The sequence below is a fragment of the Terrapene carolina genome, unplaced genomic scaffold (genome assembly GCF_002925995.2).
Source record: "Terrapene carolina triunguis isolate 2854851 unplaced genomic scaffold, T_m_triunguis-2.0 Scaffold22, whole genome shotgun sequence".
NCBI lineage: Eukaryota > Metazoa > Chordata > Testudines > Emydidae > Terrapene > Terrapene triunguis.
This window is the reverse complement of record NW_020664373.1, coordinates 14,407,198-14,420,426: the sequence shown is the minus strand read 5'-3', so window position 1 is coordinate 14,420,426 and position 13,229 is coordinate 14,407,198. Positions and strand designations below refer to the sequence as shown.

Genomic DNA, 13,229 nt, shown 5'->3' with positions numbered 1-13,229 from the left:
TATCCACAATTCACTTTTTGACTAAGACACTCTCCCTCGCCAAGGAGAAAAGGTTAACCCTGGGTTGTAACCTTCACTATGGAGATAACAACGGTCTCTCCCAGAGCTGATCCTATGGGTGTGGACACAGGTTTCTGCTCCTGGCTTTCCTTGTTTTGCCTAGTTGCAGCTTCCTGCACTCCCTCGCTATAAACACTAGGTGGTGTGGAAGCAGCAAATTCTAATTTCTCTTAGTAACCACTTGTTGGCTGCTTTTGCTGCCTAGGGAGGGAGAAGCAAAGAACGCAGTCCTGGCTGCACAGAGCTGAGAGATGCCAGCAGGAGCTGCAGCAGCTCCTGCCCTAGCATTTAACAACGCGCTTCAGATGAATCAAGCTCCAACTACATTAAAGAATGAATTTTGATCTATGAACCTCCAAGACAGCTGAGTTCCTCAGGCACAATGCAGATGACCAAACCCAGGACAAAGCATATAACAGCTGGAGACAAAGCATTCTTGAATGAGGGTTTCTGGCTGTGAAACAAACTTCCAGCTGAGAGCAGGTTAATCTAGAGAGTCTGATCATATTTAGGAAACACTGCAAAAACTTCCTCTTCAACACTCTCACCCCAAAACAACCACCCGCTGGTTTCTACCATAGTAAGAATGACACAGCATTGACACCCGTTGTAGCCACACACCTCTCCATAAAACAAACAAACAAACAAATAAATAAAAACCTGAAACCAATACTCTAAATAGAGCTTTCACCCTGAAAAAGGAGGAGAGCCCGAGACTCCACGAAATCAACTAGGGACTTCATTATTGCTATCAGTTTTACATGGAAGGTGCTCAGATGCTATGGTGATGGGTAGCAGTATAAAACCCTAGGGCTTGCAAGGCTGTGGACCTACAGGAGAAGGGCACACAAGGCTTGTAGAGACAGAGAGAGGCTATATAGGACAGGAACTTTGCAGAAGGAAACGAGTCTGCGAAGGGAAAAAATGGCCTATAAGGGTTTTTTTTCTTCCACACATCTTCTCAAAATCCATAGATCTAGCTATATAATAAGCAGTTTTGTTTTAAAATATTTTCTATCCTTATTCTTTACAACAGGTTGATTCTATATAATTAAATTATTACTTATTACAGTGCCCACTGTGCCTAAATGATCAAAAAGATATTGCTAGAATTCATGTGTTTATCTGCTAACTGAGGCTAGGCCAAGGAGCAGCTTTAACCAATTAGCAGTTTCCTTTCTGGTGGCTGTGTGTGTCCTGGAGTGAGGTACTAACCCACTGGGGGCCCTAAGCAGGAATATTTTTTTGTCCTCCCCAACATATAATAAAAAGCGAATAGCGGCCTCCCTTGAGCTGCTCAGAGCTCTAAGCAATTGCTTAGTCTGCTTATGCCTAACGCCAGATCTGGTGTCCTGTTAGTTATGGCAGCAGAGACTCTAATTGGTCCTCTTGTGGTCCATAGAAGGTAGTTCTAGTGAATGAGCAGGAAGGGAGCATTCCCTCTGGCCAAGTCAGTAGGAGCTATGCTCAATTTGCCGCTGCAGAGAGTTAGTGTTTATTTCTCTTACAGGCTAAATATTAATATTAGTAATTTCACCTTCTCCCACAAAATCATTGGTCCTATGAAAATGAGAGATTAATCATGCAAAACTAACTTTCAAATAGTAAAGAAAGTAAAAATGAAGTAAGCTCTTTAGAGGCGAAAAGCAAATAAACTGTTCTGTCAAGAATAACTTTAGGTGCTCTTTGGCATCCAGTGGTGAAATCCATGTCAAAATATACACAGCACCGATAAACTTTAGGCCTGAAGGAGAGTGGGTGGCAGTGATGTGATGCATAACTGTCTAATTCTATTACCTCCATCTACAGTGAGGCAAATCTGAGAAGGCAGGACTTGTCCTTCATGACTTAATCACGGATACGTAATGTGTTTTGCCATTACCAATTAATACGTTCATCATGTGCAGCCTGCTTTAGAACAAAACAAGAGGTGGTTTGCTCCCAATGAGGATGCCTACGTGTTCCAAAGAATCACCCCTGAACAATGTCTGCCTGTGTAATAATCTCAGAAGTGAACACATGCACAAATACACATACACCACAGGAGCTAAATTCCGGTTAAAAATATAACAATAATCACAAGACAATGTCAATACAGAGAAAGAAAGTCTAAATGACTCATTAAGGAAATAAAAACGAGTAGTGCAATGTTAATGTGCTGGAGTAAAAATATAGAGATTGTACATAATAAAGTTAATGTTCTAACAAACCAACATAGGAAAGGGCATTCAGCATCTTAAACTCACCACAATGTACCAAGGTATGGAACCAGAGCAGGTACACAAAATCATCCATTGCAGTGGCTCCTGCAATGCCTACTCTGAGCATGAAATAGTGATTTAAAGACACAGGGACAGATCCTCAGCTGTCATAAATCAGTGGAGCTCCATAGAAGTCAATAGAGCGATGCCAATTTACACTAGCTGATGATCTGACCGAGGGTCATAAACAAAGCACTGAATTCCTAAGCTGTGTGCAGTTGTCTGAACAACATTTTTCAAAAACATGGGATAAGGGACTGTTTTAAATTAGTTGATTTTATTTTTTGTATTTTGTAATGGTGGGAATTAAAAACAAATGAAACATAAAGCCCCAAAGACAAACTTCCAGCAATGACATTTAACTCACATGTTAACAGTTGCAAAGGAGTTGTATTTATTACCCAAAATCAACAGAAATGATTCAACTTTAACACACATATATTTATCCAATAGATCATAACTATTTGAGATTCATTAGGGTTAGGGTGACCAGATAGCAACTGTGAGAAAACGAAATGGGGGTGGGGGGTAATAGGCACCTATATAAGAAAAAGTCCCAAAAAACAGGACTGTCCCACATCTGGTCACCCTAATTAGGGTCCTACTCTAAAGAATCTATTACAAGGTACAGGGTCTTCTGAATCCCAACTTGGATTGTCTCTAAAGGTAACACTGTATATGGAAACTGGGGGTTATTGTTCTTTCTCTCTCTCTGTTCTCCCTGCTGGCTCTGAAAGAATGAATCTTGTCAATTTCAATTTTTTGCTTTCTCACAACATGGAGAAAGAGGGGTAATGGTGCAACTTGCCCAAATGCACTCATCATCTCAGCAAACTCAATGTTATGAGCCAGTTTGTGTCACCACAGCGCAGAAACTGAGATTCTACATTTTGGAAGAAGGTTGGCAATAAAATCCTGTCTGTCTACCGGTTAGCACACAGGAAAAGGCCAGTACTATAAACAGAACACTGTAGCCATAGCAACAAGCAGTTCAAACTTTTCAACATGCTACTTGATATTTTCTTCACATTTTTATATTCTCACGGTTAATAATTCACCACGAGCATTTTGCCCTTCTAGCTAGTCATTAACATCTCTGAAATGATTGCCTCTTTGGTAATTATTTGCTTTCCTAAAATTAAAACACAACAAAACAAAACCAAACCAAACCAAAACCAAAAACCCCAACATGAGCTTGTCAAGGAGACCCTTTCAAAATGGAAACATACATGTCAATTTTGGAGAAGGGGCGGGAAAGGGGGGGGGGGAGAGAGGGGGGGGGGGTTTTTTGGGGGGAAGGTAGTCCAGATTCCGGCCTGTTAATCCAAGGTGTGTCCCTTTATTATTGCTGTGTGGTTTAAAATGCAACGACAAAAAGCTTTGCAACTGAACTTTAAATCACCTAAGAACACAGGGTCCATAACAAAGTCTCTAAGCCACTCCTAACAGTGTCAGTGCTGCTATTCTTTTCCTTTCAGAAATTGGGAGGATTTTATCATTTTTTATTGCTACCATTAAAAGCTCATTTGAAGGCCAAATCCCCAGGGGGAAAAGTAGTTAGGGTAACATGTTTTGTATGTTGGTGATGGAGTTTAATCACATAGCAAACTGCATCAGACATCTTAAGTTCTGACTCTTTAGTAGCCTAAATGTTACCCTATTAAATGTAAATGTTTGAAAGGTGCTCCAGATGAGTTGAAATGACAATTTACCTTAAAAAAATGGCACCAGGATTAATTAAAAGCCAGATGCATATCACAGAGTATCTAGTATCTATCAATTAAAAACATAAATATAGAGCAAAACTATTCACATCTGCCATGGAGAATAAAAAAATTCAACACTAATTCCAATACTCAGCAGTACTGTTAGGTTGACAGTTTAATGGATACCTTTTTTTGTCTGTTTTGTAGTTTTGTGAAACTTCTTTACTCTTTCCCACCTCTCTGCCTCTATCGTTTTCAGACTCCTTATTCATGCCAACTCTGCCAACAGGCCCTCTAGACATTTTGAGGGATTCAGGTTAGTAGCAACCACAGTTCCTTCAAGAGGCTGGTAGGTTGTCTGCCTTCTTCACTGTTACAGATAACTTAATTGTAGCATAACCCCATAACTAACTGATGCAGGCCTTGTTTGCTGGCCCTTCAAGATGGTTGGTAAATGAACTTTGATAGCCAACATATGTTAAGAAGCTCTATAAATAATGGCGATGGATAGTTCATGAAACACATAAGGGGTAGATTTGTCTGATACCAGCGTATGCACATGTGGGGAGAAGGTTCCTCTGAAATCCTTGTTCTACAGGTTAATTTGGATTACTCTGACAAAAAAAAACTGATCTCAAGATGAGCTAATGCACCATGGAAGAAGTGAATATGCTATTTCAGGCTCATTTTTATCCCAATTGTTCATGTAGATATTTTCTATGAAGTTCTTGTTTCATAAATTGTTTCTTGTATTTTTATCTTTCAAATTACATGTTAGAAAATGGTGTAGAACTGGGGAAAATATATTCTATTTATTTTCTGAACTAATCACAACCTGCTCAAGCTATCTTGCCAGGATTCTACAACCTACACAGTAAGCACTTAGGGCCTTGTCCTGCACTACTGAATTTAGTGGGAGTTTTGTTATTGACTTCAACAGGAGCAGGTTCTGAACTGGAAAGCGCACCAAATATGTCTCAAAGGCATGAGTGTGTTAGTGGAGATGGAGAGTGAGTAGAAATGGAAAGGAAAGAGAAACAAAATCCATTAACTAAAAATGACTAGAAGAAAATAGTAATTCTGTGCTGTAACCATGGGCTATTCTGAAATCTAAGGTACATGACTCATCATTCTGTTAGTTATTAAGGAACTGTACAAAAAACAAATCAGAAAGGTCATTTCAATTGCATCTGCAACAAGGGTAAATTGTTAAATTTTAAAAGAAAATTAAAGAGACTATTCGTTTTGTTTTCATTAAAGAGGAAAAGATTTTCAACTTGTAAGTTATTTAAATAGGAATCTTGAATAGCCATAGAGAATATTCAATACTTACTTTTATCTTCTTGGTTTTCTGCTGCTGCTTTCCCTTCTTCCTCTTCCTCATCTAACTTTTTCTGTTGTACATCTTCCTGGTGATCAGAGGCACTAACTGAAAGGTTCTGACAGCAGTGGTTGAACCCACTATCCCGAGGCAGAGTAAAACTGCGGGGCTTGCCTCCATTCCCATTTAGCACTTGCTTTCTCTCACCCTCTACCAAGGGAAATGGACCATAGTGATCCTGTAGGTGGCACTTTTGAGTTGGAAGAGTTGACTGCCGCCTATGTTCTGGAGAGATTACAACTGAGTCAGAGAACACTGAATCCTCAAGAGGCAGAGTCTGAAGGTAGTGCAGTCCTGAGCTTGTCAGTGGTGTCTCTATTAAATCCTGCCAGGAACGTCGCTGACTGGCTGTTTTGCGTACAGGTGATTCAGTGGTGCTCCCTACTGCTTCTTGACGGAACTCTTCATGCGAAGACTGTGACTGGGAAGTTTCTGTAGATGAAAGTCGGCTGTGTTTTGGTTCCACAAAAGGGCTTGCACAGCTCATCTACAAAATGAATATTAACATAGTTTTTAGATTAAAATACATTCACATCTACTAATAATAAATACGCAGGTGTCATATTATCATGATGGTATTCACTCTAATCATGAGGGCATGTATTACCAGATTAACTAGTTTTGTCTCCTATGGTCATATTTTGTCTCTGCATATATATATACATACATACACACACACACCCCGTACACATACACACACACACTAACACAATTACTGTGGATAAGATTCTTACTCACGTTGAATGCTCCTTACTCTGCAGAACGGCCCCATTGACTCCATGGGATTACTCACATTGTTCAGAGTAAAACACTACCGAGCATGTACAAGGGTGGCAGAATCTGGCCCTATATTAGCTCGTGAGTACTATCTTCAGATGACATCCAAATTCCACTGCAACCTTATTTAGTTGCATGTAACTCCTTAAACAAATTTCTTTGGGATGAAGTTTTCAGTGCTTGGACTCAGTATGAAGGTGAATGCTTTGGAAAGTTTACATAAAAATGTCCTTTAAGTTATATAGCCAGGAAAAAAAATACTTCCCCCATATGCTCCAATCCAACATTTTGCACTCAGATAACTTATACACCTCTGAAACCAGGAATTTGAAATTTTGTCTTGTTTTGTGCTCCTACTTTTGTTTATTCAATTTTTAAAGATCCACTAATTTTTTAGTACATCGACAGAACTTAAAAATTCTGAAGGCGGTGTGAGTTCGAGCTTCATAATCTGGCCTTATGTTAACAACTGCTGGGAGAAGAAACTGAGTAAGATTAACTTTTTTGTTTTAATTTATAGATATACACAAGTTTTCACAAACAAAACAACTGTAATCACTGGAGACAGAACTTGTATGTTAGATAACTACTGAAGCTTTTCTGGAAATTAAGAGTGCATTTTGCTACTTAAAAGGGTGTTGCTTGATGTTTACACTTGACAGCACAATCGTGTGTTTAGGAAGAATCTCTGAATGTTACCGAGGGTAACTGGGCTTCTACTTGAGTGAGTAGGTTCTGTTTTGTACAATGGAGTGGTCCTAGAAATGGTGTCATAAGAGGGATTGGAAAGAATTCTGTAACTGAACTAACTGTCTGGTGAGCAAGGTTATGTGTCCTCACAAAACCAGGGTTTGGTGGAGATAGCAGTGCTGGTTGTCCTCTTATTTCTAATTGTCACATATAAAATTTGCTCCCCTGGGCTTGTTCTAGTGTTAGTAAGCTGTGTTGTTTAATGAATGTTTTCAGTAAAGCAGTGTACTGGAAAGTAAAATACTATAACATCTTCGGAGTTTTTTAATGAGAAAAGGAGAAAAGCATCATCATCCTACAATTTTTTTTTTAAACAGAGTATTTCACTGAACCATAGCTGCATAAATGTCATCCTTGTTGCCTTCCATGTTAACTCAGGCTATTTAGGAGCATCAGGTTTTATTTTTGTGTGTTTGTTCTTTGTTTATTTATTTATTTTTAAGTCTATGGCATAGCAGTCTTCTCTCCCTGATTTTCCTTCTCCTTGTAGAGAACACAGAATCTTTTCTCTGTAGCTATGCAAGACATGATTATTAAATCACAGCTTCCTTTCCTGCCCCTGGACAAAATTCCAGCCTTACGAATGACACCTATACACCCCTGTTCCTTGATTCTAATCAATATTTTGTCTATTTTCCAGCTAGGGCTATTTCCTGACCACTAATCATATGGAGGTTTTGAAATTCAGGAAAACTATACATTTAAAAAGATACACAATCATCATGATCTTAAGTTTGATCAGAAACAGGTTGTGACTAAAAATGTGTTTTATGGTCTTTTTACACCTCCCAGGGATGAATGCAAACATTTTATCAAGGACTGAGATAATGAAATTTGTTCTTTTCAGAGTTTTATACTTACAGATTTTTTTTTTTACTCTCACAAGAAATGATTCAAGTAGGCAAAACTGATGCTTTATGCCAAACACATTTCCAAATAAGTAACTGTAGATGACTTACCGAAGGAGGTCGTGGGTATGTATCATATGGGGGTGGTGGACTGTCTTGTTTGGGTGTTGATGGAGTGTCTGCTTCTTCCTTATCACTCTCACTCCAGTAATCTAAAAAATTGTATACATGTCAGATCCAAAAATTAAACTATCTTGATGCATATATATATATACACACACACACACTAGCTTTCAAGAAAACAAATGCCAAAACAAACCTCAGATACCACTGTGAAGTAAGCATTGTCAACTGCTGACTTCAGAAATGACAACCACAATAATTTTAAATTGTTATAATCTAAAGACAGAACGACCTCAAAACATTTTTTATAGATCTAACCTATCACTCCATCTTCAGCAGATTACATACTAATCTACTGAAACACTGTGAATACAAACTGTAGAGTATATAAACAATAAACGTGGCATTTGTACAAAATACTCAGAGTACTCTATAAAACGTTCAGCTGTACACAACATTACTACATCAACATTTGCCAAATAAAATAGGACAAAAATTGGTTGGAGTCTGTTGAAACTATATTTCAAGTAGAAAAAAAATGAAAAAAATCTTAACTTGCTATTATCTTTGAGTTATGAAGCAGCATTAACGCTAACAAACTTAGCTAACAACATGAAGAATATGAAACAAACAAACAAAATCCTATCACCTGTATAGTCAGGTATAGTCTTTTCATGAATTTCTCACAGCTCTTCAGGCTCTTTGACATGATTTCCAGTGGGAATCAGTTGTATGGGAGGTAAGACAGGAATCTGTCTCTGTCTTAGGCATGTTGGTAAGATGCCTACTGCCTTGTTATCTCAGCAAAAATGTGACTGATAAGATAATGAGCCAAATTCAGCAAGTGCAATGGACATGGAAGTCCTTGGGCCAAATTTAGTGGTGCTGTAGATTGCACATTAGGCTTAAATTGGCCATAAAATGGGGTCTAATTTGTACCAATTTGGTATTTGGTAAGTGGGCAACAGAGAAAAAGAAATTATAAAAGACAGCGTTTGTAATGTATAATTCTGTGGGCAAGCAATGATAGAAAGGTAAGGGAGGTGTCATTTAATTTGTAAAAATCTAAAGACTTATAATTTCTATGGTATCATCCTCTGTGGTATGGCAGAGGGGACTCGCTGTCCCTCACTCTGGGTTCTCTGGTTGATGGAAGTTTTGATAATACAATATCATCAGAAATGGGTCAAGCTGGGTATCATTGAAAACCTTTTCACCCACAAACACAACGGTGCCAAACATAACAAACCTAGAATAATCATGTAGATATATTTTTGAGAAAATGTTTAAAAATCAATGTTTTAAATTTATTCTTTAACACAGGCATGTTGAACATGCAGCCTCACAAAGTTAAATTGACTGATAGTACTATGTTACGTTATCAGTGAATGCTCAGAACATGATACCCGATTAATATTTTTTATGTTACAGATTACTATAAATGGAAGGAGTGCTTCAAATTGATTTGCCATCATCGGCAAAAAAAAGAAGTGGTTCAGTAGTACTGTTTATCAGCTTTGTTTATTATGTGAAAAGAGTTGTAATGAGGCTCTGGTTAAGAGATTGACATCCAGCCAGAAATCACTGGAATACATCTACAAATGGTATGCACATAGTTACATAACATACATTATATAACATAATTAATTACAATCACAAAGTAATTTATTACAAACTCCTCCTTGTTTTTACTTTGGTCTTGATCATTTTTAGGCATCAATGGGAAGACAGAGTACCAACTAGTAGCTGAATCATTGGAGAATACCAACATGAAGGACCTGGTTAAACACAATGCTCGATGGCACCTTACACACTATAAGAAGTCGACCTACAAACTGATTTTGGCATGATTGGAGAGGAAATACATTGAACAACAGGAAAATGTTGAATATGCTGGGACCAGTGCCACCTCTGGGTGAGACTCACCTTATCCTAGGTCCCATGGCATGCATTTTGAGAAAAACACCTGCTTTTTCTGCGGGAAGATGGAAGCCCAAAGGCATTCATTAAGCACAGTTTCAACACTTGAGACAAGTGAGAAACTGTATGAAGCAGTCACTTTGAGTGAGAATGTTGCATGGAAAGTAAAGTTAACAGGGTGCATGACTGGGATGACTTCCCCAGAAGTAACCAAGCACCACCTACATTCATTAGACTCTTTCAATGCCAAGAAAGGGCAATTTTAAAGCTACAAATGAGCTTACTCGCGCTAGCAACCCCTTTGTGTCTGATGGACCAGAGCTCATTACTATCATGATGAAAGCAGTCTTCGGTGATGAGATAGCTAAAGATGTCAGTTGAATGGATACTTTTGGGTCATGACTTGTATGAAGCCTTCACAACCCAAAGAATTACCCAAGGCTCCAATTTATGGGCTCCAATCAAGAAGAACAGACTAAAGCAGTGCTAGAATGCAAAAAGGAAAGTCAGATTGAAGGTGGCAGATACTACTACAGAGCTAACCACAGATAGGTCGCTTGCTCATCTCCTGATCCTGTCCAGATATCAGTGTGAGTTGATCTGTGTGAGACTTTGAGAAAGGACAAATTATCCGTGGTATCACACTCAATGTTTGAATGCAGCTGAACAATGCATATTGCCACCTGAAAAGCAAACTAATGCACATCTTGCATAGTCTTCCTAAGCCAGCACCTACTGACAATGTGACCGGTATCTCATGCCAGCAAAGGCCTTTCAGGGTAGCAATCATAGATGGCATGGCTGAGGTACAAGCTCTCAATAAACCAGGAACTGTTAACACCTGCCAAGATGTGGCTGAACACTTCATTATGTGCCTACAGAGAAAATACTGGACCTATGATAAAGTCCACTTCATGTTTGACACATATGCAGAGGAATCAATTAAAAATATTACCAGAAAGAGGAGACTCCATGGTATTGCACTGGTCCCATACAAATTCATTGACTCCATGAACATCTCCAATGTCACAATGAAGAAACTACTGTCTCATACTCGCATGAAGGATGAGTTAACTGCATACCTTGCAGAAAAAATGATCCAGCATGTGAAGAATTGCTCAAGGAATTTCATCATTGCATCGTGTAATGAAACTGCTGCCTTAAACTGTTCAGTGGAGTTTCTTCCTAGTTTTCATGAGGAAGCTGACACTAAAAATATCTTGCATGCCATCAATACCACAGAGGGAGGTGCTTCTAAACTCTGGATCTTTGCACAAGACAAAGATGTTCTAGTGCTCTCTGAGATGCTAACCAAGACTTTCTGCAAGATTCTGTTTTGGTGCCTGCTGCTGGGGACCAGAATCACTGCATATCCCTCAGAGATGTATTCATATCGCTCGGACCATTATAAGCCACCACACTGCCAGGTTTCCATGCTCTTTCTGGATGTGACATTACTGGAAGGTTGGCTGAAAAGACTAAATTATCTTGGCATTTGATTCAGCCTTCGAAGACTCTCTCCTCACTCTGATGGTGCTCTGAACAGCTGAGAAAGTCACTGATTAAGGCATAAATGCACCAGAGGTGTTCATATGCCGAGTTTACTATTTGAAGACCACCATTAGGACACTTGCAGAGCTATGCTGGCAGATGTTTTTCCAAGAAGCAGACAGATGGAGAAAACTTGCCACCAACAAGGGGGTGCATTTATACCTGCTATCAAGAGGCAAATTATCAAGCAATAGGATGGCTCCAGGATGATCAAATGCATCCAAAATTACTCTCCCCTTAGGTCTGGGAAGATGGACTGATCACACCAGTTGTGTGTGAAGTACCAGGCACTCCCAAATCAATCCTTCACCTAATCAAATAGTGGAGTGCAAAGACCAAATCTTCACCACCCTGCAAATGTTTGGCCAGCAGCCTGCCTTGCACAGGGACATGTGAATGTGGTGTGGATGAGGATCAATGTGACGTGTCTAGCAGTGGTGCCATAGACAGAGATGACACTGATGATGTCTTTGATAAAGAAATGTTTTAAGTCCTCCATGACAAGGCATGCTTCCCTAGGATTACTGAAGATGAATGTCTTTTTTTATGTGAGTAATGTATACCTGTATTAAAGAATAAGTCAAAAAGAGTTGAGTTTTAAACATTTGTACGAATATATAGCTACATAAATGTTCTAGATTCATCACATTTGGCACCATTGTGTTTGGGAGAAAAAGGGCTTTCAAATGATACCCAATTTGACTCATTTCTGATGACATTATATTATCAAAATTTCCACCAACTGGATGACCTGGAGCTGGGAGCCAGAGGGGCAGTGAGTTCCCCCCTGCCATGCCACAGAGGCTGACACCATTGAAATTATGATTCTGTAGATTTTTACGAATAAAATGACATCTCCCTTAGTTTTCTATCACTAACCTGTCCACCTAATGAGATTTTACTGCATTATACTCCCGGACTAAGAGTTCAAGATAAAGCACAGATTGTAGCTTACATACACACCATCCCAAACATTCTTGGAGCAAAACTCAGCCACATCATACGTGGGCACCACTCCCTGAGTTTGGCCTCCGCATAATAATACAAGATGCGTGACAGTGACAATTATTTTGCACACCCACTGACTGCCACATCACTTTAAGTTAAACAACTTTGCCACTTTCATGTGAAAGTGCAACTTTGACCACTGGTTATATATCACCACTCAGTTTTTCTTTGTATCAGCACCTGGTATTTAGGCAGTACAGTACGGTAGAATGGCTTAGTCTATAGTTTTTTGTCGGCAATTCTACCACCTTCACCAAATATAGGTCCAAAGAAGTACATTACATGGTTCTATTCCCCTTTGATATATTGATGAAGAGTGGTTCTTGCTGTAACATATAAACTATTAGATATTTTCAACCTTTTGTTAATTTAATTTTGAAGTTCATACATCACATAGCCCTTACTTAACAGATTTTATTGGGTTGATCAATGTACTATCCAATTAAAAATATACTGTACCTAATACCATATTTAAGGGTATAAAAGATACAACGGAAGCTATTTACTTTTTAAAGGAAAATAAGATCTTACTGTAAACTGTATTTCCCTTTGGTTTTGGTGTACTTTTAAGTGCTAATAATTTTTGGTTGCTTTTATAACAAGCCAGTTTTCCTGGAATGATTTTGCCTGTCTTGATTTGTGACAGGCATGTAGCCGAGAGGTGTCCTCATAAAGCAACTGAATATGAATACAGGTTTCATGAATCATTAAAACACAAACTTTAAGTAGTTATATCTACACAAAGCAACAGAGGGTCCTGTGGCACCTTTAAGACTAACAGAAGTATTGGGAGCATAAGCTTTCGTGGGTAAGAACCTCACTTCTTGCATCTGAAGAAGTGAGG

The 13,229-nt window shown here is 38.8% G+C and overlaps 1 protein-coding gene across 2 annotated transcripts in view; it reads right to left on the bottom strand.

Moving 5' to 3' along the window:
- LOC112105115 (connector enhancer of kinase suppressor of ras 2) overlaps positions 1–13,229 on the bottom strand; it is a 358,118-nt gene that overhangs the window by 58,199 nt on the left and 286,690 nt on the right. For both annotated transcript variants that reach the window (XM_024197779.3, XM_024197780.3), the window contains 2 exons: positions 7,895–7,995; positions 5,361–5,895 (listed from right to left, as the gene is read on the bottom strand). In XM_024197779.3, the coding sequence (XP_024053547.2) occupies positions 5,361–5,895; positions 7,895–7,995 (636 nt within the window). The remainder of the gene's footprint in view (positions 1–5,360; positions 5,896–7,894; positions 7,996–13,229) is intronic.